We start from the raw sequence: 23,369 nt of genomic DNA on the forward strand, positions 1-23,369 counted from the left end.
TCCTTTTTCTTTTCTTTCAACAGGCTGAGTTAAATGACCCAACTGATCCCTTCACTAATTATAGTACAAAAATCTCATCGAACGTAGGGGATGAAACTTACTCTAAATACATAGGCTGGAGAATTGCCAATGCTCTTTCCAACCTGTTCTTCCCCTCCACCGAAACCCATGTTCTTCCTTTGAAAGAACCATTGAAAAAACAGGATCCAGGGAGATATCTGAACAAAAAGGATTCTGTGAAGAAGAGAGTTCTACATGTTACTATAAGGTAAAATGAAACATTATTCAAAATAGTCCTGTTACTCTAATGTACTGCATTTCAAAGTCATGTAAATGATATTTAATATGTGCCTTATGATTTAACACATTTTCTCTTTTTCAATTCAAATCTTGGCCCCAACAGCTCCTAGGTATTCTATCTTAAGCAGGTACTCTCTTCTTAGCAATTATTTCCTCATGTTTAAAATAGATAATATTATATAAAATTAATCAGTGTTTTAATATGATGAAAGCCTCCCTCCCATAACTGACCTTCATTTGCCTAGTCTACCACTGTCTCTCCCTATCAATAATTGCTTGTGTATCCTTTCAGAGTCTATAAAATATAAACAAAAGGAATTTTATTTTAATTTGTCCCTCCATTTTTACATAAAAGTTAGCATTCTAAATGTATCATTTAGCATCTCACATTTTTTTAAAAGATTTTATTTATTTATTTGACAGAGATCACAAGTAGGCAGAGAGGCAGAGAGAGAGAGGAGGAAGCAGGCTCCCTGCTGAGCAGAGAGCCCAATGCGGGGCTCGATCCCAGGACCCTGGGATCATGACCTGAGCTGAAGGCAGAGACTTTAACCCACTGAGCCACCCAGGCACCCAACATCTCACATTTTTTATATAACTTCATTTCTTAGAGATTTTTTTCATGCCAGTACATAGAGAATTTTCTCATTATTATTATATTTTTAATCTATTATGATGTTTTCCTTACTATGAATGTCCCACAGTTTATTTAATCAGTTTTCCTATTGGTTGGCATCTGGGTTGTTTTAGATTGTCTGCTACTATATATTACCACAGAATTTAACCTTCCACTTACACTTTAGGACTTTTTATACATGAGAAAGTATACCTGCAGGATAAATTCTCAGAAGTGTGATTTCTGAGTCAGAGGGTATATGCCTTTGTAATTTTGGTAGATATTTTCAAACTGCCTTTCAGAGGAATTGTGCAAATTTATATCCCCCGCCCCCAGCAATATCTGAAGTACTTGTTTGTTTTTAGTTTTTCCAGTAGAGGGTGTTGACAAACTTTTGGGTTTTTGTAATCTGAAAAGTGAAATATGGCTTCTAAAATTGTTTTCTTTAGGTGGGTGGTTTGAATAATTTTCAGATGTTAAGAGCCTTTTGTTTTTCATTTATATGGGAATTAACTCTTTCTTTTGCCCATTTTTCCATTGAGTTTGTTTCTTTTTCACTTAGCTTTGCTAGAACTATTTATTTATTAATTGATGTGTCTCTTTCTCTATGGTAAGAACTAAAAATGTTGATTTTCCCCTTCACTTCTTATCTTTAAATTTTGCTTATAGTATTTTTTGCCTTAGTCATGTTTCTAGGTAATATAATTTATCAATTTTTCACTATAAATCTATTTAGAAAAGTTCTTTTCATTTTGTGATTAAAATGTTGTCATATTGTTTTCTGGTACTTTTAAGGACTTATTTTGAATATTTTAGCCATTGGTCCATTTGAAGTTTGTGTGTGTGTGTGTGTGTGTGTGTGTGTGGTGTGAGCTGTCAATCCAGATGGCTACTCGGTCGTCCTAACAATATTTATTGAATCACCTAGCACCTTTCAACATCTATTCTGATTTAAAATGTTAACTTATTAAATACTAAGTTCTTATTTATTTTCTTTTTCTATGTTCTAAAAGAATTTCAGTAATTTGGAATTATCTACTATTTCAAGGTTTGATAGAATTCCCTCTTAAACCATCAGTACCTTATGCCTCTTCTAAGGGTAGCTCTTTGCCGAATTTTTCTATTTTTGTATGGCTATTGGCAAGGCTAATTCAGCCAGAATGCACAGGTACAGCTAAATTCAATTCTTTCTGTTTGAGGTCCATTCTATAAAAGTATCTGGAGTATCGACCCTGAATATCAGTCTTTTTTGTTCTTTTTCTTTTTTTCAGTCAATTTTAGCAGATTATGCTTCCTTTGAATACTACATATTTTATCCCCCTTTTCAGAATTATTTGGCCATATTTAACTAAAGTAGTGTATTAAGATTCCTCTGTTTCTTTGGTTATTTTCTTCCTCAACCAATTCTCATTTTGTGTATTTGCATTTTGTCCTCTTTATTCTTCTTAATTAATGTTTTATTTATTTTATATTATTTTTCTACTGGACTAGCTTTCTACTTAATCTAAAAGCTCAGAGTTGTATAAATCATTATTTGTGTTCCAAAATTATGAAAATGTTGTTGTCCAAAGGTTGACTTTATTGGAGGTATAATAATTTGGTGGAATAAGGCCAGCAAGCAGGCTTGGCTTTTGTGCACACCAAAAGTCCACAGAAAAATAGACAAAGGCTTGAGCAGCATTCTGACATAGTTTCGAGCATTTTTTCAGGAATTCTAAAGTCAGTGAGGAAGATTTATACATTTGAATTGAAGGATTACACAGCCTGGACTTCAGTACTCTTGTTGGAAGAAAAAATATCATAAAAATATTCTTCAGTATATATTATAAATATTTGTAAGATTGCAGTATATCAAAGTATAATGAAAATGCCAGCTTTAAATATCAAGGGCTTTAAGATTTACTTTAGAATCCCCCAAAATATTCTGTATATTCTCAAGGACCAAAGACATGGAAGAAAATCAATCTGGGACCACAGAGAGAACATTGGACAAGTGTACTTTGGCTTCTCGTTATGGTCAGTTGAAGGAAAAGATAGAAAACTAGAAAAACAGAAGAAACTGGATATTGGCAAGAGGACATGAAGGGTCAATAGACAGTAAAATGGCAGATGGAGATGAATGGTGCCTACTGGGACACAGAAAGGAAAAGCAGAGAGAGAGAAGAGGAGACATATTGGTAATGCTTAGAATAGCAGAACAGGGAGGCATCTGTATGGCACAGTTTGTCCAACTCTTGGTTCTGGCACAGGTCATGATCTCCCCACTGTAAGATCAAGCCCCCCTTTGAGCTCTCTGCTCATCGTTGAGTATGCTTCAGATTCTCTCTTCCTCTCCCTCCTGCTTGCTCTCTCTCTCTCTCAAATAAATGAACAAAAATATTCTAAAAAATAGCAGAACAGAGAAATAAATGTTGTGAGCAGAAAAGGAAAGATGAAAGGGACAAACTGAGAAGAGATATATTAATGAAAGGTACAAATGAAGGGATGTGGACAAGGATTTGGGATAGGGGAAGAGAACATGCAAAGTCAGAGGGAAATGAGACCAAAGAGTAGTGGGGTGGGGTTATGACTCAGAGAATTCTATAGATTTTTGAAGGATTAGTCAATTAAATTTCTCACCAGAGTCTACAGTTCATTACGCAAATGACAATCATTCATCATTAATCTTTGAAAAAATTTTATGTCCTTATCCGTTTTTCACTGCTCATTACAGGCTCTAGCAATTTAACTTAGAGTGTCTCTGGCCTGATGGAGCCCAGCAGCCTCATCATCCCTCTGTTGGGAGCATGTCACGTGGCACAGCTCAGGAGGCAGCTTTCACATTGCACCATTCATGCTTTAGCATGTGTGAAGGGTGCCCCCTGGAGTTATGCATTTTGCCAGCTTCCTTTAGGGATAGACTCCTCTCTAGGAATAGCAGAGGTGAGTGGATTAGCGCTACAGCTCAGTGGCCTGAAGACACAGGTGAGATCAGGCCTGGCTGAACAGTCTATCCTGTCCAGTAGGAGTATGGGGATGAAATCTCTGCTTTTGAAAAAGTTTTGAAAAGCAAACTTCAGTCTAAGCTATGCTTTGATGAAATCTCTCTGGCTCCCTAAACACAAAGCGTGGGAAAGGTTATTTCTTCCATTTGCCTGATTCTGCATCTATTCAGCAGTCTCACAGCTAGCTCCTTTTGTTGTTTCTCCGCTTCCTCCCACTTCCAGGTCCACAAACTGAAATTCGTTCAGTTAATGACCATCTGAGCATGCTTTAGCTACAAAGCTAAAGCACAAAGACATAATTCAAAGCCTGCTGGGTGCTCTGCTCTTTTTCACCTCTTAAAGGTCTTGGGGTGCAGGCAGGGTCCTATCACCAGTTCTTCATCAACTATTCCTTAGGAGTGTCCATTTTGTGCTTCCTACCAATAGTAAGGTGAAAGACATTAAGAAGGCCAACACTTAAAGACACCTACAGAAGATGGGTAGGACAGGAAATTTAAGAGAGTATGTTTCTTCATTACCTTGGAGCACTAAAGCATACTTACTTCACTGTGAAAATTTGAAATTTTACTATTAAGGAGAAAATAGGAGCTTCCTTACTGATGAAGCATCTCTTACATCTCACGACCTATAATTTTTTCCAAAAATATTTTTCTTGTCTTTTTAGCCTATAAAATTCTTTGAAAGCAGGAATTCTGTCTCTTGTATGTTTATAAACATATATTTTACCCTGAATGATTTGCATATTTGACTTCTTTCTTTTATGAAAATTTTCAAAAGAAAATATCATTTTGCTTCTGTATGATGTTTTTATTTTTAGTTTTGCTTTAAGTTAGTGGGACATTCTTTTGGGTGCATGCACTTTTTGCCCCTTAGCATTTTTTTAAATTAAAAAAATCATTATGCTTTCTTTATTATATCATAAAACTGCAGCCAAAAAGCTAGGCATATACTACTTCTACTTCAAAGCATAGTAGTTTCCTTTTCTCTCTTTGTAAAAATATCATAAATTTACCTTAAGGCTGAGAATTGAGAACTCTGAAGACCAAATTTTTTCCCCCATCTGTTTTGCTTCTGAAGTTTCTAAGTGTACTTTCTAAGCTTTCTTCCTTGAATCCCTATAAACTTACAAACAACTAATTTTTTGCACATATGTAAAGACTTGGAAAATTCTAACTTAAAACTTTATCTCTGACTGTGCTTAGTTTGCTCACAAGTTTTATGTTAGAAGACTTCACGAGACCAGCACATGGAAGAGATCTGAGGTAAAACTAACAACAGTGTGCTAAGAATAACTGTTGTCATTTAGGCAGGAAATTTTACATGGCTAACTTCATAAACAGTCATACCCAAGGCTACTACATCTTCTCTGAAGCTTCCTCTATAAATGGAGCTAACACCAAAGTAATAGAATGAGGAGTAGCTAACGTTTACTGAATGGCAACAAGGTGGGAAAGGTAAATGCCACAATGTCCCATAAGAACAGGCTTTATTGGAAAGTCCAGTGGTCAGTGGTGAGGCACATGTTTGTTTCTCATTATCCCATGGAGAAGGGTGCTGGAGTTAGGGAAGTAATTGGACATCCATTCGGTTTGTGTTTTGAGGGAAAAAAAACCCTGTCTGATTGCTATTGTACCTTCTTATAGTGGAAGTGTGAAAAATACCTTCTCAAGGAAGAAATACACATTTTGGGCTCAGTTGCCAAGCCATCTGAGATGGGGGACCAGCTGGATAGGGGATGCTAGAAATGCCAGCTCTCCAGAACCTGGAGCCCTTGGGAAATTTTCTTACTGGTAAAAGATGGCCCTTGGCCTCCTTGTGAAGTTGGGTTTAGGAGAAACTCCACCAAATGTAGGGACTCTTAGGACCCCTGCTTCTAGCCCACAAGTTGCCAGGCAATTTAAGATGAATCTCTGATGTCATAGTTGAACAATTCTGTTTGTCACCCCATATGAGTGCCTTTTATAAACAAGGCACTGTGTTAAACACTTAGATGTATGACCCTTAGATGTCAATAGATATGAATATTTTGTCCATTTTATAGATTTTATAGATCTATAGATATCTCCATTTTGTAGATGTGGCATCTGAGAGGTTAAGTAATTTGCCCAAGGACTCACAGTCATTAAGTGTGGGAGTTTGAACTTATGTGCATACTGACTTCTGAGTCAACTCTGATGCTTTCTTTCCCCTCATGTGAAATTCATCTGGTGGCAAAGCCTTGAGCAGTTTGTTAAAAAGTTTCATCAGAGGGACACCTGGTTGGCTCAGTTGGTTAAACAACTGCCTTCAGCTTAGATCATGATCCTGGAGTCCCAAGATTGGGTCCCACATCTGGCTCCTGGCTCAGCAGTCTGCTTCTCCTTTGGCCTGCCCTGCCGCCCTCTCATGCTCTCTCTCTTTTTCTCTCTCAAATAAATCAATAAAATCTTTTTTAAAAACTTCATAAGAAAAAGCTTTTTATTTTTATTTTTTCAATTTCTGTCTCTTGATTTTCAGAACTTGATTTTGATTAAGGGATGCTTTTTCCTGGGCTCTGCATGTCTCTAGTTAATATTAGGAAATCTATGTCAAGGTGGAGGCACTTTCAGTAAGTCAGTATGATTTTTTTTTCTTTCCATTGGCTTTAGTGAAAATCATACTGACTTACTAGCAAGTGCCTCCTCTTTGATGTAGAGTGCATATATATGAAGAGAGGAAGAGAGGGGGAGATTAAAAGTTAAAAAAAGATGTCTTAAAACTTTCTAGTTCTTTTTCACTAGAGGTAAAAAGAAATATGTGTCTCCTTCACAAAATATCAAATATGTTTATTTATCATTTCTTTCTGATTGATTTAGATTAAGTAATTAAACTTCTCTGAGCCCCACGCTTCTAATCTTTGAAATGTGAAAGCTGTGTATCCTCTCAGGTTTGTCCTGAAGATAGAAGGAAAAACTGTAGACAAAGAATTTGGATGTGTTAGTTCCTTTCCCCCTTTGTTCTGTAATTTAGTAGATTTCCTAAAAAGTTTTTTCTTCAGATTATAATATTTAATTCTTACCTTAGGAAAATTAGGATCAATGATAAGTGGAAAATTTAGATTTTTGTGCACATATATATTACTAAGCTGTGAATTGCTGTTAGCAACTTTTCAAAGAGAGCTTATAGTTTCTTGATGACTTCGTTTTTGGTCATGTCTTGTTTCCCTTCCTGTTTCTAGTTTTAGAATGAAAACATAGTTCATGATGGTTCTATGTTGTGCATGCATTTTGAAGGTATGTTGTCAAGATGCATTATGGAAGAGTAAAGCTTGTAATGTTAATAGTTAGCATGGATGATCATAATTTTCAGCTGGAGAGATGAAGAGCATGAATGAGTCTTCAGAGATGATCTAATTTTTGAGCCTTTGTGATTTGATTATTAAAAAATTAGTTATATCATCAGCTCAGATCAATCACTTAAAGTGTTAAGACTTCTAGAAATTGAATAGGGAGAGGGTGGTTGGGTTATGGACACTGGGGAGGGTATGTGCTATGGTGAGTACTGTGAAGTGTGTAAACTTGGCAATTCACAGACCTGTACCCCTGGGACTAATAATAAATTATATGTTAATAAAAAAAACACTAAAAAAAAAAAGACTTCTAGAAATTGAAGTGGTATTAGAAGTGAAGTCCAGAGGAGTCAAGATGGCGGAGAAGTAGCAGGCTGAGACGACATCGGGTAGCAGGAGATCAGCTAGATAGCTTATCTAACCATTGTGAACACCTACAAATCCAACGGGAAATCGAAGAGAAGAAGAGCAACAACCCCAGAAACAGAAAATCGATCACTTTCTGAAAGGTAGGACCTGCGGAGAAGTGAATCCAAAGCGATGGGAAGATAGACCCCGGGGGGAGGGGCCGGCACCCGGCAAGCGGCGGAGCGCCGGAGCACAAAATCGGGACTTTTAAAAGTAGGCTCCACTGGGAGACATCGCTCCAGAGGCTAAACTGGGGGGAAACCCAGGCGGGGTCAGCATAACCCCAGGACCCGCGGGGTCACAGAAGGACTGGGGGTGTCTGAGTGCCGCAGAGCTCGCAGGTATTAGAGCGGGGAAGCCGGCTATAGCGACAAAGCCGAGGAGTGAGCTCTAAGCCCGGGGTTACCTTGTGCCGGTCGCAGGCTGGGTGGGCTCGGAGCCTGGCCGGAGGCCACGGAGACAAAAGGGACCCGGCGCTTTTCTCCAGCTCCAGCAATTGACTGCTTTCCTTGAGGCGCGACCTCAAGCCAGGGAGGCGGGGCTGTTGGGCGCTTTGCTCTGAGAGCTCACTGAGGAGCGGAACCCCAAGCTCTCGGCTCCTCCGGGCCGAGAGATTGGGAGGCCGCCATCTTCATTCCCGTCCTCCGGAACTCTATGGAAAGCGCTCAGGGAACAAAAGCTCCCGAAAGCAAACCCGAGCGGATTCCTTAGCCCGGCCCCTGGCAAGGGCGGTGCAATTCCGCCTGTGGCAAGGACACTTGAGAATCACTACAACAGGCCCCTCCCCCAGAAGATCAACAAGAAACCGATCCAAAACCAACTTCAGTCACCAAGAACAGCGGAATTCCACAGCAGGAGAAAGCAAATCCTACCTGGACAAAATGACAAGGCGGAAAAACTCACCTCAAAAAAAAGAACAAGAGGCCGTACCGAAGGCTGGAGACCTAATCAATACAGACATAGGTAGCATGACAGATCTAGAGTTCAGAATGACAATTCTCAAGGTTCTAGCTGGGCTCGAAAAAGGCATAGAAGATATTAGAGAAACCCTCTCCGGAGAGATAAAAGCCCTTTCTGGAGAAATAAAAGAACTAAAATCTAACCAAGTTGAAATCAAAAAAGCTATTCATGAGGTGCAATCAAAAATGGAAGCTCTCACTGCCAGGATAAATGAGGCAGAAGAAAGAATTAGTGACATAGAAGACCAAATGACAGAGAATAAAGAAGCTGAGCAAAAGAGAGACAAACAACTACTGGAACACGAGGAGAGGATTCGAGAGATAAGTGACACCATAAGACGACACAACATTAGAATAATTGGGATTCCAGAAGAAGAAGAAAGAGAGAGGGGAGCAGAAGGTATATTGGAGACAATTATTGGAGAGAATTTCCCTAATATGGCAAAGGGAACAAACATCAAAATCCAGGAGATGCTAAGAACGCCCCTCAAAATCAATAAAAATAGGTCCACACCTCGTCACCTGATAGTAAAATTAACAAGTCTTAGCAACAAAGAGAAAATCCTGAAAGCAGCCCGGGAAAAGAAGTCTGTAACATACAAGGGTAAAAACATTAGATTGGCAGCGGACCTATCCACAGAGACCTGGCAGGCCAGAAAGAACTGGCATGATATATTCAGAGCACTAAACGAGAAAAACATGCAGCCAAGAATACTATATCCGGCTAGGCTATCATTGAAAATAGAAGGAGAGATAAAGAGCTTCCAGGACAAACAAAAGCTGAAAGAATTTGCAAACACCAAACCAGCTCTACAGGAAATATTGAAAGGGGTCCTCTAAGCAAAGAGAGACCCTAAAAGTAGTAGATCAGAAAGAAACAGAAACAATATACAGTAACAATCACCTTACAGGCAATACAATGGCACTAAATTCATATCTCTCAATAGTTACCCTGAATGTTAATGGGCTAAATGCCCCAATCAAAAGACACAGGGTATCAGAATGGATAAAAAAACAAAACCCATCAATATGCTGCCTACAAGAAACTCATTTTAGACCCGAAGACACCTCCAGATTTAAAGTGAGGGGGTGGAAAACAATGTACCATGCTAATGGACATCAGAAGAAAGCTGGGGTGGCAATCCTTATATCAGATCAATTAGATTTTAAGCCAAAGACTATAATAAGAGATGAGGAAGGACACTATATCATACTCAAAGGGTCTGTCCAACAAGAAGACCTAACAATCTTAAATATCTATGCCCCTAACATGGGAGCAGCCAACTATATAAACCAATTAATAACAAAATCAAAGAAATACATCGACAGTAATACAATAATAGCAGGGGACTTTAACACTCCCCTCACTGAAATGGACAGATCATCTAAGCAAAAGATCAACAAGGAAATAAAGGCCTTAAAGGACACACTGGACCAGATGGACATCACAGATATATTCAGAACATTCCATCCCAAAGCAACAGAATATACATTCTTCTCTAGTGCACATGGAACATTCTCCAGAATAGACCACATCCTGGGTCATAAATCAGGTCTCAATCGGTACCAAAAGATCGAGATCATTCCCTGCATATTTTCAGACCACAATGCTCTGAAGCTAGATCTCAATCACAAGAGGAAATTTGGAAAGAACGCAAATACATGGAGACTAAACAGCATCCTTCTAAAAAATGAATGGGTCAACCAGGAAATTAAAGAAGAATTGAAAAAATTCATGGAAACAAATGATAATGAAAACACAACAGTTCAAAATCTGTGGGACACAACAAAGGCAGTCCTGAGAGGAAAATATATAGCAGTGCAAGCCTTTCTCAAGAAACAAGAAAGGTCTCAAATACACAACCTAACCCTACACCTAAAGGAGCTGGAGAGAGAACAACAAAGAAAGCCTAAACCCAGCAGGAGAAGAGAAATCATAAAGATCAGAGCAGAAATCAATGAAATAGAAACTAAAAAAACAATAGAACAAATCAACAAAACTAGGAGCTGGTTCTTTGAAAGAATTAATAAAATTGATAAGCCCCTGGCCAGACTTATCAAAAAGAAAAGAGAAAGGATGCAAATAAATAAAATCATGAATGAAAGAGGAGAGATCACAACCAACACCAAAGAAATACAAACAATTATAAGAACATACTACGAGCAACTCTATGGCAACAAATTTGACAACCTGGAAGAAATGGATACATTTCTAGAGACGTATAAACTACCACAACTGAACCAGGAAGAAATAGATAACCTGAACAGACCCATAACCAGTAAGGAGATTGAAACAGTCATCAAAAATCTCCAAACAAACAAAAGTCCAGGGGCAGACGGCTTCCCAGGGGAATTCTACCAAACATTTAAAGAATAATTAATTCCTATTCTCCTCAAACTGTTCCAAAAAATAGAAATGGAAGGAAAACTTCCAAACTCATTCTATGAGGCCAGCATCACCTTGATCCCAAAACCAGACAAGGATCCCACCAAAAAAGAGAATTACAGACCAATATCCTTGATGAACACAGATGCGAAAATTCTCACCAAAATACTGGCCAATAGGATCCAACAGTACATTAAAAGGATTATTCACCACGACCAAGTGGGATTTATTCCAGGGCTGCAAGGTTGGTTCAACATCCGCAAATCCATCAATGTGATACAATACATTAATAAAAGAAAGAGTAAGAACCATATGATACTCTCAATAGATGCTGAAAAAGCGTTTGACAAAGTGCAGCATCCCTTCCTGATTAAAACTCTTCAAAGTGTACGGATAGAAGGCACATACCTCAATATTATCAAAGCCATCTATGAAAAACCCACCGCAAATATCATTCTCAATGGAGAAAAACTGAAAGCTTTTCCGCTAAGGTCAGGAACACGGCAGGGATGTCCGTTATCACCACTGCTGTTCAATATAGTACTAGAAGTCCTAGCCTCAGCAATCAGACAACAAAAAGAAATTAAAGGCATCCAAATCGGCAAAGAAGAAGTCAAACTATCACTCTTTGCAGATGATATGATACTACATGTGGAAAACCCAAAAAGCTCCACTCCAAAACTGCTAGAACTTGTACAGGAATTCAGTAAAGTGTCAGGATATAAAGTCAATGCACAGAAATCAGTCGCATTTCTTTACACTAACAACAAGACAGAAGAAAGAGAAATTGAGGAGTCAGTCCCATTTACAATCGTACCCAAAACCATAAGATACCTAGGAATAAATCTAACCAAAGAGGCAAAGAATCTATACTCAGAAAACTATAAAGTACTCATGAAAGAAATTGAGGAAGACACAAAGAAATGGAAAAATATTCCATGCTCATGGATTGGAAGAACAAATATTGTGAAAATGTCTATTCTACCTAAAGCAATCTACACATTTAATGCAATCCCTATCAAAATCCCATCCATTTTTTTTAAAGAAATAGAACAAATAATCCTAAAATTTATATGGAACCAGAAAAGACCTCGAATAGCCAAAGGAATATTGAAAAAGAAAGCCAAAGTTGGTGGCATCACAATTCCAGACTTCAAGCTCTATTACAAAGCTGTCATCATCAAGACAGTATGGTACTGGCACAAAAACAGACATATAGACCAATGGAACAGAATAGAGAGCCCAGAAATAGACCCTCAACTCTATGGTCAACTAATCTTTGACAAAGCAGAAAAGAATATCCAATGGAAAAAAGACAGCCTCTTCAACAAATGGTGCTGGGAAAATTGGACAGCCACATGCAGAAAAATGAAATTGGACTATTTCCTTACACCACACACGAAAATAGACTCAAAGTGGATGAAGGACCTCAATGTGCGAAAGGAATCTATCAAAATCCTTGAGGACAATGCAGGCAGCAACCTCTTTGACCTCAACCGCAGCAACTTCTTCCTAGGAACATCGCCAAAGGCAACAGAAGCAAGGGCAAAAATGAACTATTGGGATTTCATCAAGATCAAAAGCTTTTGCACAGCAAAGGAAACAGTTAACAAAACCAAAAGACAACTGACAGAATGGGAGAAGATATTTGCAAACGACATATCAGATAAAGGGCTCGTATCCAAAATCTATAAAGAGCTTAGCAGACTCAACACCCAAAGAACAAATAATCCAATCAAGAAATGGGCAGAGGACATGAACAGACATTTCTGCAAGGAAGACATCCAGATGGCTAACAGACACATGAAAAAATGCTCCACATCACTCGGCATCAGGGAAATACAAATCAAAACCACAATGAGATACCACCTCACACCAGTCAGAATGGCTAAAATTAAGAAGTCAAGAAATGACAGATGCTGGCGAGGATGCGGAGAGAGGGGAACCCTCCTACACTGCTGGTGGGAATGCAAGCTGGTGCAACCACTCTGGAAAACAGTGTGGAGGTTCCTCAAAAAACTGAAAATAGAGCTACCCTACGACCCAGCAATTGCACTCCTGGGTATATATCCTAAAGATACAAACGTGGTGCTCCGAAGGGGCACATGCACCCGAATGTTTATAGCAGCAATGTCCACAATAGCCAAACTGTGGAAAGAGCCTAGATGTCCATCAACAGATGAATGGATAAAGAAGAAGTGGTATATATACACAATGGAATTCTATGCAGCCATCAAAAGACATGAAATCTTGCCATTTGCGACGACGTGGATGGAACTAGAGGGTATCATGCTTAGCGAAATAAGTCAATCAGAGAAATATAACTATCATATGATCTCTTTGATATGAGGAAGTGGAGATGCAAGGTGGGGGGGTTTGGGGGGAGGTAAGAAAAGAAAAAATGAAAAGATGGGATTGGGAGGGAGACAAACCATAAAAGACTCAATCTCAAGAAACAGACTGAGGGTTGCGGGGGGGAAGGGGGACGGGAGAGGGTGGTGGGGAAATGGACATTGGGGAGGGTATGGGCTATGATGAGTGCTGTGAAATGTGTAAACCTAGCGATTCACAGACCTGTACCCCTGGGGATAAAAATACATTATATGTTTATTAAAATAAAAAAATTAAAAAAAAAAAAGAAGTGAAGTCCAATTCCCAGTGACAGAAACATGCTTCACACACCCCACATCCATTTCCAATACGTGACTCAGTTTATCTGCAGTCTTGCCTGAGAGATAAATCAGTCCTCATCTGTCTTCTACAGGAACATCAACCCCAAAAGTTTTCCATTCATAGTAACATGATGGGAATGAAAGATTTTTAAAAATGGCTGAAGTATTAAAATGCACTGGATGAGATGTAAAAAATTCTATGTTTCAAATACAGGTCAGCTAGAATCAAAATGATAGCCTTATGGGAAGACTAAGCTGTGTAACAGAAAACAAGAACAACCCATTTTTCTTTTGTGTTTTGTTTGGTTTATCAAGTGAACTTTGCTCTTTTTAAAAAGTAAACTTGGCATGTAGCATTATATAAGTTTAAGATGTACAGGTATTACTTTTTTTTTTTTTTAAAGATTTTATTTATTTATTTGTCAGAGAGAGAGAGAGGGAGAGAGAGCGAACGAGCACAGGCAGGCAGAGTGGCAGGCAGAGGCAGAGGGAGAAGCAGGCTCCCTGCTGAGCAAGGAGCCCGATGCGGGACTCGATCCCAGGACGCTGGGATCATGACCTGAGCCGAAGGCAGCTGCTTAACCAACTGAGTCACCCAGGCGTCCCCAGGTATTACTTTGATACACTTTATAAATTGTCATATGATTGTCAATGTAGTGATATTTATCACATTACATAATTATAGTACAATATTATTGTCTATATTCATTTTACAGGGCATTTTAGCTTGTGGGTTATTTACTTATTTGCTCATTACAAGTATTTATCCTTAAGCACCATCACTCTTCTCCCTCTGTTACCTGTTAACCATCATTTTATTCTGTTTTTTTAACTTTAGATTTCACTTACAAGTAATATATAGTATTTGTCTTTCTCTGACTTACCTTGCTTAGTTAATGTGCTCAAGGTCTGTCCTTGTTGTCACAAATGGGAAGATATCTTCCATTTTCATGAATAATGTTCTGTTGTGTATTGATAACACATCTTTTTTATCCATTCATTTGCTGATGAATGGACATATTTCCAGAATTAGAACTGCTAGATTGTATGGTACATCTATTTTGAATTTTTTGAGAAAGGTCCATATTGTTTTCTCTAATGATTGGACCAGTTTATGTCCCTTCCAACAATATATAATGGTTTCTTTTTCACCACATCCTTGTCAATACCTGTTGTCTTTTGTCTTCTTGATGATAGCCATTCTAACAGTGTGAAGTGATACCTCATTCTGGTTTTGATTCGCATTTCCCTAATTAGTGATATTGAGCATTTTTTCCCATGTGTTTGTTGACCATTTTGATGTCCTCTTTGAAGAAATATCTTTAGTTCTTTTGCCCATTTTAAAAATTGACTTTTTTTTTTTTTGTTACTGAGTTGACTGAGCTCTTCATATATTTTGGGTATTAAACCCTTAGTTGATAAATGGTTTGCAAAAATTTTCTCCCAATTTGCATGTTGTCTTTTCATTTTCTTTTTTTTTTTTTTTAAAGATTTTATTTATTTATTTGACAGGGAGAGATCACAAGTAGGCAGAGAGGCAGGCAGAGAGAGAGGAGGAAGCAGGCTCCCTGCTGAGCAGAGAGCCCGATGCGGGACTCGACCCCAGGACCCTGAGATCATGACCTGAGCTGAAGGCAGAGGCTTAACCCGCTGAGCCACCCAGGCGCCCCGTCTTTTCATTTTCTTAATTATTTTGCTGTTGAGAAGTTTTTAAGTTTAATGGAGCCCAGTTTGTTGAACTTTTCTTTTGTTGTTTGTGCTTTTCATTTCATTTACCCCCAAATTATTGCCGAGACCAGTATCAGTGTCTTCCCTAAATACCTCCTAGGTGTTTATGGTATCAAGTCTTATGTTTAAGTTTCTGACCCATTTTTAGTTAATTTTTTTTTCTGTGAGTTGTGTGAGATAAGGGTCCAATTTCATTATTCTGCTTGTGTTTCTCCAGTTTCCCAGCACCAAGTGTTGAAGAGACTATCCTTTCCCCTTTGGTATTCTTGGTTCCCTTGTTGAATATTAGTTGACCATATATGGTGGGGTTTAATTCTAGGCTCTCTGTTCTGTTGATGGATATATCATTTATTGTGCCAGTACCATCCTGTTTTTATTACCATGGGTTTGTAGTATAGTTTGAAATCCAGAAACGCAGTACCTCTAGCTTTGTTCTTTTTTTCCTCAGGATTGTTTTGGCTATCACGGGGCTTAAGTGGTTCCACTTAAATTTTAAGATTGTTTCTGATATTTTTTGTAGAGTGTACCTTTGGTGTTTTGATGGGACTGCATTGAAACTGTGGTTGGCTTTGGATAGTACGGCCCTTTAAACAGTATTAATTCTCTGATCCATGAACATGGATATCTTTCCATTTGTTTCTATCTTCCTCAATTTCTTTCAGCAAAGCTTTGTAGTTTTCATTGTATGGATGTGTCACTTCTTTGGTTCAGTTTATCCTTGAGTATTTTGTTTTTGATGCTATTGTGAATGGTAAGGTTTTGTTTCATTTTCAGATGCTTCATCATTAGTGTAAAGGAATGCAATTGATTTCTATATGTTGATTATTTACCCCATCACTGTACTGAAATTGTTGATTAATTCCAGCAGTTTTTTTGACTGATTTTTTTTGGGGGGGGGTTCTGAGTATAGGCTCATATCTTTGGCAAATAACAATTTTACTTTTTCTTTTCTACTTTGAATGTCTTGTATTTCTTTACCTTGCCTAATTGCTCTAGCTAGGACTTCCAGTTCTATCCTGAATAGTGAGAGTGAACATCTTTGCCTTTTTTCCCTTCCTAGGAAAAATGTTTTCAATTTCTCTCCATTGAATATAACGTTAGCTCTGGGTTTGTCATATATGGCCTCAGTTATTTTGAGGTATGTTCCTTCTATACCTGCCACTCACTTGAGGGTTTTTATCATGAAAGGATGTTGTATTTTGTCAAATGCTTCTTCTGTGTCCATTGAGATGGTTGTGTGATTTTTCATTTTTTTTTGATGTAATAAATTACATTTATTGATTTGCATCTGTTGAATAATCCCTGCCTCCCAGGGATAAATCTCATTTTGTCATGGTGTACAGTTGTTTTAATGTGTTCTTGAATTTGTTTTGCTAACATTTTTTGAGAATTCCTACATCTATATTTATCATGGATATTGGTCTATAGTTTTTCTTTCTTGTAGTATCCATATCTGGTTTTGTTAATCAAAGTAGTACTGTCCTCATAGAATAAATTTTGAAGTGTTTCCTTCTCCTTGATATTTTGGAAGAGTTTGAGGAGGATTGGTATTCTTTAAGTGTTTGGTAGAATTCTTTAGTGAAGCCATCTGGTCTTGGAATTTTCTTTGTTGGGATTTTTTTTTTTTTTATTGTAAGTATAAAGTTTGTTTCTTTTTTTAAATTAACATATAATGTATTATTTGTTTCAGGGGTACAGTTCTGTGATTCATCAGTCTTACACAATTCGTAGCACTCCCCATAACACATACCCTACCCAATGTCCATCACCAGCCATCTCATCCGTCCCACCCCCTACTGCTCTAGCAATCCTGTTTGTTTCCTGAGATTAAGAGTCTCTTATGGTTTCTCCCCATCTCTGGTTTCATCTTGTTTCATTTTTCCCTCTCCCTATAATCCTCTGTCCTGTTTCTCAAATTCCTCATATCAACAAGATCATATGATAATAGTCTTTCTCTGATTGACTTATTTTGCTTAGCATAACACCTTCTGGTTCCATCCACATTGTTGCAAATGGGAAGATTTCAGGTTTTTTTGTTGGCTGTGTAACATTCCATTGTGTGTGTGTGTGTGTGTGTGTGTGTGTGTATATATATATATATATATATATATATATATATATATATATATACCACATCTTCTTTATCCATTAATCTGTTGATGGACATCTAGACTCCATAGTTTGGCTGTTGTGGACATTGCTGCTATAAACATTCGGGTGCATGTGCCCCTTCTGATCACTACATTTATATCTTTAGGGAAAATACCCAGTAGTGTGATTGCTGGGTCATAGAGTAGCTCTATTTTCAACTTTTTGAGGAAACTCCATGGTGTTTTCCAGAGTGGCTGCACCCGCCTGCATTCCCACCAACACTGTAGGAGAGTTCCCCTTTCTCCACATTCTTGCAACACCTGTCATTTCCTGACTGGTTAATTTTAGCCATTCTGGCGGGTGTGAGATGGTATCTCTCTGTGGCTTTTGATTTGTATTTCCCTGATGCTGAGTGATGTTGAGCACTTTTTCATGTGTCTGTTGGCCATTTGGATATCTTATTTGCAGAAAGGTCTGTTCATATCTCCTGCCCATTTCTTGATTGGATTATTTGTTCTTTGGGATGTGTTGGGAATTTTTTGATTACTTAGATAATGTCTTTACTTGCTATTGGCCTATTCAGATTTTCTAATTCTTCCTGACTCAGTCTTCTTAGATTGTTTCTAGAATGTACCCATTTCTTCTAGGTTATGTAATTTGTTGGTGTGTAATTGTGGTGTTGTCTCTTATGATTCCATGTATTTCTGTAATGTCAGTTGTAATGTCTTCTGTTTCGTTTCTAATTTTATTTATGAGTTTTCTCTCCCTCTCCCACCTTTTAAGTTAGTCTAGATAAGGCTCGTTAATTTTGTCAGTCTTTTTAGAACCAGCCCTTAGCTTTATTGATCTTTTCTACTGTTTAGGGTTTTTCATTTTGTTTTGTTCTCCATTTCTTTCTTTTTTTTTTTTTTTTGTATTTTTTTTAAGTTTCTTTTCAGCGTAACAGTATTCATTGTTTTTGCACCACACCCAGTTCTCCATGCAATACGTGCCCTCCTTAATACCCACCACCTGGCTCCCCCAACCTCCCACTGCCCCCCCCCCGCCCCCCGCTTCAAAACCTTCAGGTTGTTTTTCAGAGTCCATAGTCTCTCATGGTTCACCTCCCCTTCCAATTTCCCTCAACTCCCTTCTCCTCTCCATCTCCCCATGTCCTCCATGTTATTTGTTATGCTCCACAAATAAGTGAAACCATATGATACTTGACTCTCTCTGCTTGACTTATTTCACTCCGCATAATCTCTTCCAGTCCCATCCATGTTGCTACAAAAGTTGGGTATTCATCCTTTCTGATGGAGGCATAATACTCCATAGTGTATATGGACCACATCTTCCTTATCCATTCTCTCCATTTATGTCTGATTGACATTTAGTATTTCCTTTCCTCTGCTAAGTTTGGGCTTACTTTTTTCTTTTTGTGTCTAGTTTCTTGAGGTGTAAAGCTAGGTTGTATATTTGAGATCCTTCTAATTTCTTAGTATGTGCATTTATTAATATAAACTTTCCTTCCATAACTGTTTTTGAAGTATTTGATATGTTGTATTTTCATTCATTTTGAGATAGTTATTTTATTTTTCTTTTGATTTACTCTTGGACCCAATGGCTGTTTAGTGATGTGTTGTTTAGTTTTTGTATATTTATAGATCTTTCCACTTTCCTCTTATTGTTAACGTCTAGTTTCATACCACTGTAGTCTGAGATGTCAGAGAAGATAAGTCACTCTTAAGAAGATAAGTCACTCTTCTTAAATTTGCTAAGATTTGTTTTGTGGCCTATCTGATTTATCCTGGAGAATGTTTCATGCCTACTTGAGAAGAATGTGTATTCTACTGTTTTTGGATGAAATGTTCTGTAGATGTCTATTATGTGTTCTAAAGTATGATTCATTGCAACATTTATTGTTTTTTTTTTTTTAATCTGGACGATCTATCCATTGCTGATAATGGGGTTCTGAAGTCCCCACAATTATTGTATTATTGTCTATTTCACTGCTAAGGTCTGTTATTAATTGCTTAATATATTTTGGTGCTTGGGTGTTGGTAGTGTATATGTTTATGATATATCTTAACCCTTTTATTTTTTTATAATGATCTTTTTTGTTTCCTGTTACCCTTTTTTGGCTTCAAGTATATTTTGACTGATATAAGTATCAGCCTTTGTTTTGTTTCCTTTTGCTTGGAATACAATCTACCATCATTTCACCCTAAGTCTATGTGTGTCTTTAGAGTTGAAATAAATCTCTTGCAGGCAGCTTATAGTTGGATCTTGTTTTGTTTTGTTTTGTTTTGTCTTAATCCATCCAGCCTCTCTGTGCCTTTTGATTGGTGAATTCAGTCTGTTTACATTTAGGGTGATTATTGATATGGAAAGATTTACTACTGTCATTTTGTCTTTTGCCTTCTGGTTGTTTTGTTTCTCTTTTGCTTCTTTTTCCTTCTCTGTCTACCTTTGTAAATTGGCAGTTTTTCCATGGTGATTTGCTCTGTATCACCCCCCCTTTTCTTGTTTTATGTCTCTGTTATAGAGTTTTGCTTTGTCGTTACCACGAGGTTACATAAAACATTTCAGATAAAATAGTCCTTCTTCAGAGTGCCTGGGTGGTTTAGTCAATTAGGCAACGGACTCTCAATCTCAGCTCAGGTCTTGATTTTGGGGTCCTGAGTTCAGGACCTGCATTGGGCTCCATGCTGTGTGTGGATTTAAAAAAAAAAAATAGTCCTGGGGCTCCTGGGTGGCTCAGTGGGTAAAGTCTCTGCTTTCGGCTCAGGTCATGATCTCAGAGTCCTGGGTGGAATTCCATATCGGGCTCTCTGCTTGGCAGGGAGCCTGCTTCCTCCTCTCTCTGCCTGCCTCTCTGCCTACTTGTGATCTCTCTCTGTCAAATAAATAAATAAGTAAAAACTTAAAAAAAATAAAATAAAATAAATTAAAAAAAAGTCCTTTTTCTGCTGATAGTAATTTATCTTTATTCACATATAAAAGTCACATCTTTTTCTCTTCCCTTTTTATATTTTTGATCTCACAAATTATCTATTTTTATGCTGTGATTTCATTACCAAGTTGTAGTAATTAAAGTCATTTTTAATGCTCCTTTCCTTTAACCTATATGCAATAGTTTAGAGTTTAATATATTATTCTTAAAAAGTTATAATATTCTTTTTATCACCTTAATCAGAGTTTTTCATGCTTTTGTCTCTTTTTTTCAGCTTAAAGATCTCCTTTCAACATTTCTTCTAAGGCAGGGCTAGTGGTTGTAAACTCCCTCAGCTTTTCTTTTCTGGAAAAACTTACTTCTTTATATCTGAAGGATAACTACTGGATAGAGTATTCTTGGCTGGCAATTTTATCTTCAATTATTTTGAATATTCATTCCACTATCTCTTGGCCTGTAGAATTTCTGCCGAGAAATCTAGTGATAGGTTAATGGAAGTTTCTTTGTATGTTACTTTTTTCTGATTGTCTCTGAAATTGTTTTTTGAATCATTGACTTTTAATGGTTTTAATAAAGTGTTTCTTGAAGAAAGTCTTTTTGTGTTGAGATAATAAGATGTTTTATTAGCTTTATGAACTTGTATATCAAGTTGCTTCCTCAGGTTTAGGAAGTTCTCAGCTATTATTCCTTTAAATATTCTCTCTGCTCCCTTCTCCCTCTTTTCTCCTTCTGGTATACCCATTATTCTTATGTTGGCTTTTCTAATGAAGTCAGTTATTACAGGGTTCACTTTTTAAAAATCTTAGTTCTCTTTCCTCTTCCACCTGAATCACTTCTGTATTTCTAACCTCAAGCTTGCTTGCTAATTCTCTCTTCCATATGATCTCCTCTATTTCCAATTCATTCTAATGCATGCTTCATTTCATTTAGGTTCTGCAGTTCTAGAATTTCTGCTTCTTTTTTAGAAGTTCAGTTTCTTTGGTAAAGTACTCCTGTTTGTTAATTTTATTCCTGAGATCATTGTATTGCCTTTATGAGTTTTCTTAGAGCTTCTTTAATTTCTTTATAATGGCTGTTTTAAATTCTTTATCAGCTAGATTGCAATATTCCATGTATTTTTGGGTTCCGTTGCTAGAAGATTGTCATTTTCTTTTTGTGATACCATATTACTGTGATTTTTCATTGTGTTTGAGAAGTGCCTCTGTCTCTGCACTTGAAGTGGTGAACACCTTTCTTGTTAAAGGAAGGTTTTGCTTACTTTCATCTTAATAGTTCTACAGGTTGGTAGTTAGGAGTCTTCCTTTTGCTTTCCAGAAGATGGTGCTATAGCACAAGTTTTTGGTTTCTTTTGCCTGCTAAGATTGGGAGTGGTACATAAGGGTGGGGGGAAGGTTTGTGGCAGGGGTCAGGGGGAGGTGTACAGTTAGTACTTGGAACTTTGGGTTTGCCCACAATCTGGTATAGGGATCCTCAGTTGAGGGGGTCCCAGAAGTGTGTAGGTGGTCCTTTTGCCTCCCAGGTAAGACAGCAGAAGAAGCTTTCCTTCAGTGCTCTTTGTCTGCCTACTTCCCTTTCTTTTCTCTCTGTCTAGTCACTGAAGTCTCCCTTAGAGACAACAACTGGCCCCTCCAACTGCAGTGCCTGTGGCTAGGCAGACTCCCACTCACCCCTTTCACCTGTTACTTCCTCTGTTAGACAAGTTGTATTGGCTTACTGCTGGACCCTCCACTGTTTTCTTTGCTATCACTGCCTCTGCTGACACTTCCCTCTCTCTGCCACCTCTTCCATGGTCCAGTCCACACACTCTTGGGTTCACAGATTGATGGATCTCTTAGGTATTCTGGTATACTGTGAAGAGATGTTCGCACACCCCCCCCCCCCCATTATGGATGTCTAATTAGTTGTAAATCAAAGGAGAGAAAAAATAGGAACAACTCACAGGACCATGTTGCTGATGTCAGCACTTAGCTCTTCCAGAGAAAAGGACAGTGTTCAGCTTGTGATGAAATGCCATTTGCAGTGGTTGACAAATGTGTATTAACTGGTTGATTAGAATGTAAACTTAGGTATGGCATTAATCAGATTAGCATAGTCTCTCACTTTCTAGTTGGATTTGTACCCACAAAATTTTGTTTTTTCATATATTCATTTAATTAATAATTATTTATTGAATGCCTAATATAGGTCAAATACTATGAAAGAATATGTCTAAGACAAAATGAGTAAAAATAGTTACAGTACTTCCCAGTGGAACCTATAAGCAAGTGTAGGGGATAGATGTTAATTAAAATCACAAATATCTGTTAAATCTTTATAATGGTAAGTGTTATGAAGGAGAATTATATGGTGCTATAAATAATGAAAAGTGCCTCAAGAGAGAGGTACATGGTATTAAGAAGACTTGGAGTTGGGAGGGGAGATCAGGGAAGGAAGGTGGTATGCCAAACAGAGAGGCATGGGATGTACAAAGTCCCCTTGGTCAAGGGGATTATCAAGCATCTAAAGAGCTAAGAGAACAGTGCTGTGGCTGGGTCACTGAGACCATGGGCAGCTGCAGCTGGAGACGTGGTTAGCTTTATCTTAGAAGCCAATGAAGGAATTAAATTTGTTTTGTTTTGTTTGGTTTGATTTGGTTGTTGTTGTTGTTGTTATTTGTAGTGGAGTGAGGAGTAGATGGTACAAAGCTGTTTGAGTGTGTGTGTATGTGTATGTGTTTGAGTTGTGGCATGATCATAGGTATGAAAGAGTATAGCTAAGTGACCTTGTCATTTGACTTCTCCACACCTAAATGCCTTTCTCTATAAAATTGAATAATGATAACACCTTTCTTATTGGGTGCCTATGAGAAAGTCAATTAAAAGTGCTTATTACAGGGCGCCTGGGTGGCTCAGTGGGTTATGCTGCTGCCTTCGGCTCAGGTTATGATCCCAGGGTCCTGGGATCAAGTCCGGCATTGGGCTCTCTGCTCAGCAGGGAGCCTGCTTCT

At 37.9% G+C, this 23,369-nt stretch overlaps 1 protein-coding gene across 1 annotated transcript in view; it reads left to right on the forward strand.

Moving 5' to 3' along the window:
* The window catches only part of TMEM232 (transmembrane protein 232), a gene marked incomplete at both ends in the record, with an annotated part of 261,404 nt that overhangs the window by 116,566 nt on the left and 121,469 nt on the right, over positions 1 to 23,369 (forward strand). The window contains one exon of the mRNA XM_080804319.1: positions 24 to 268. Within this exon, the coding sequence (XP_080660445.1) occupies positions 24 to 268 (245 nt within the window). The remainder of the gene's footprint in view (positions 1 to 23; positions 269 to 23,369) is intronic.

Source organism: Martes martes (genome assembly GCF_963455335.1).
Source record: "Martes martes genome assembly, chromosome: 5".
NCBI lineage: Eukaryota > Metazoa > Chordata > Mammalia > Carnivora > Mustelidae > Martes > Martes martes.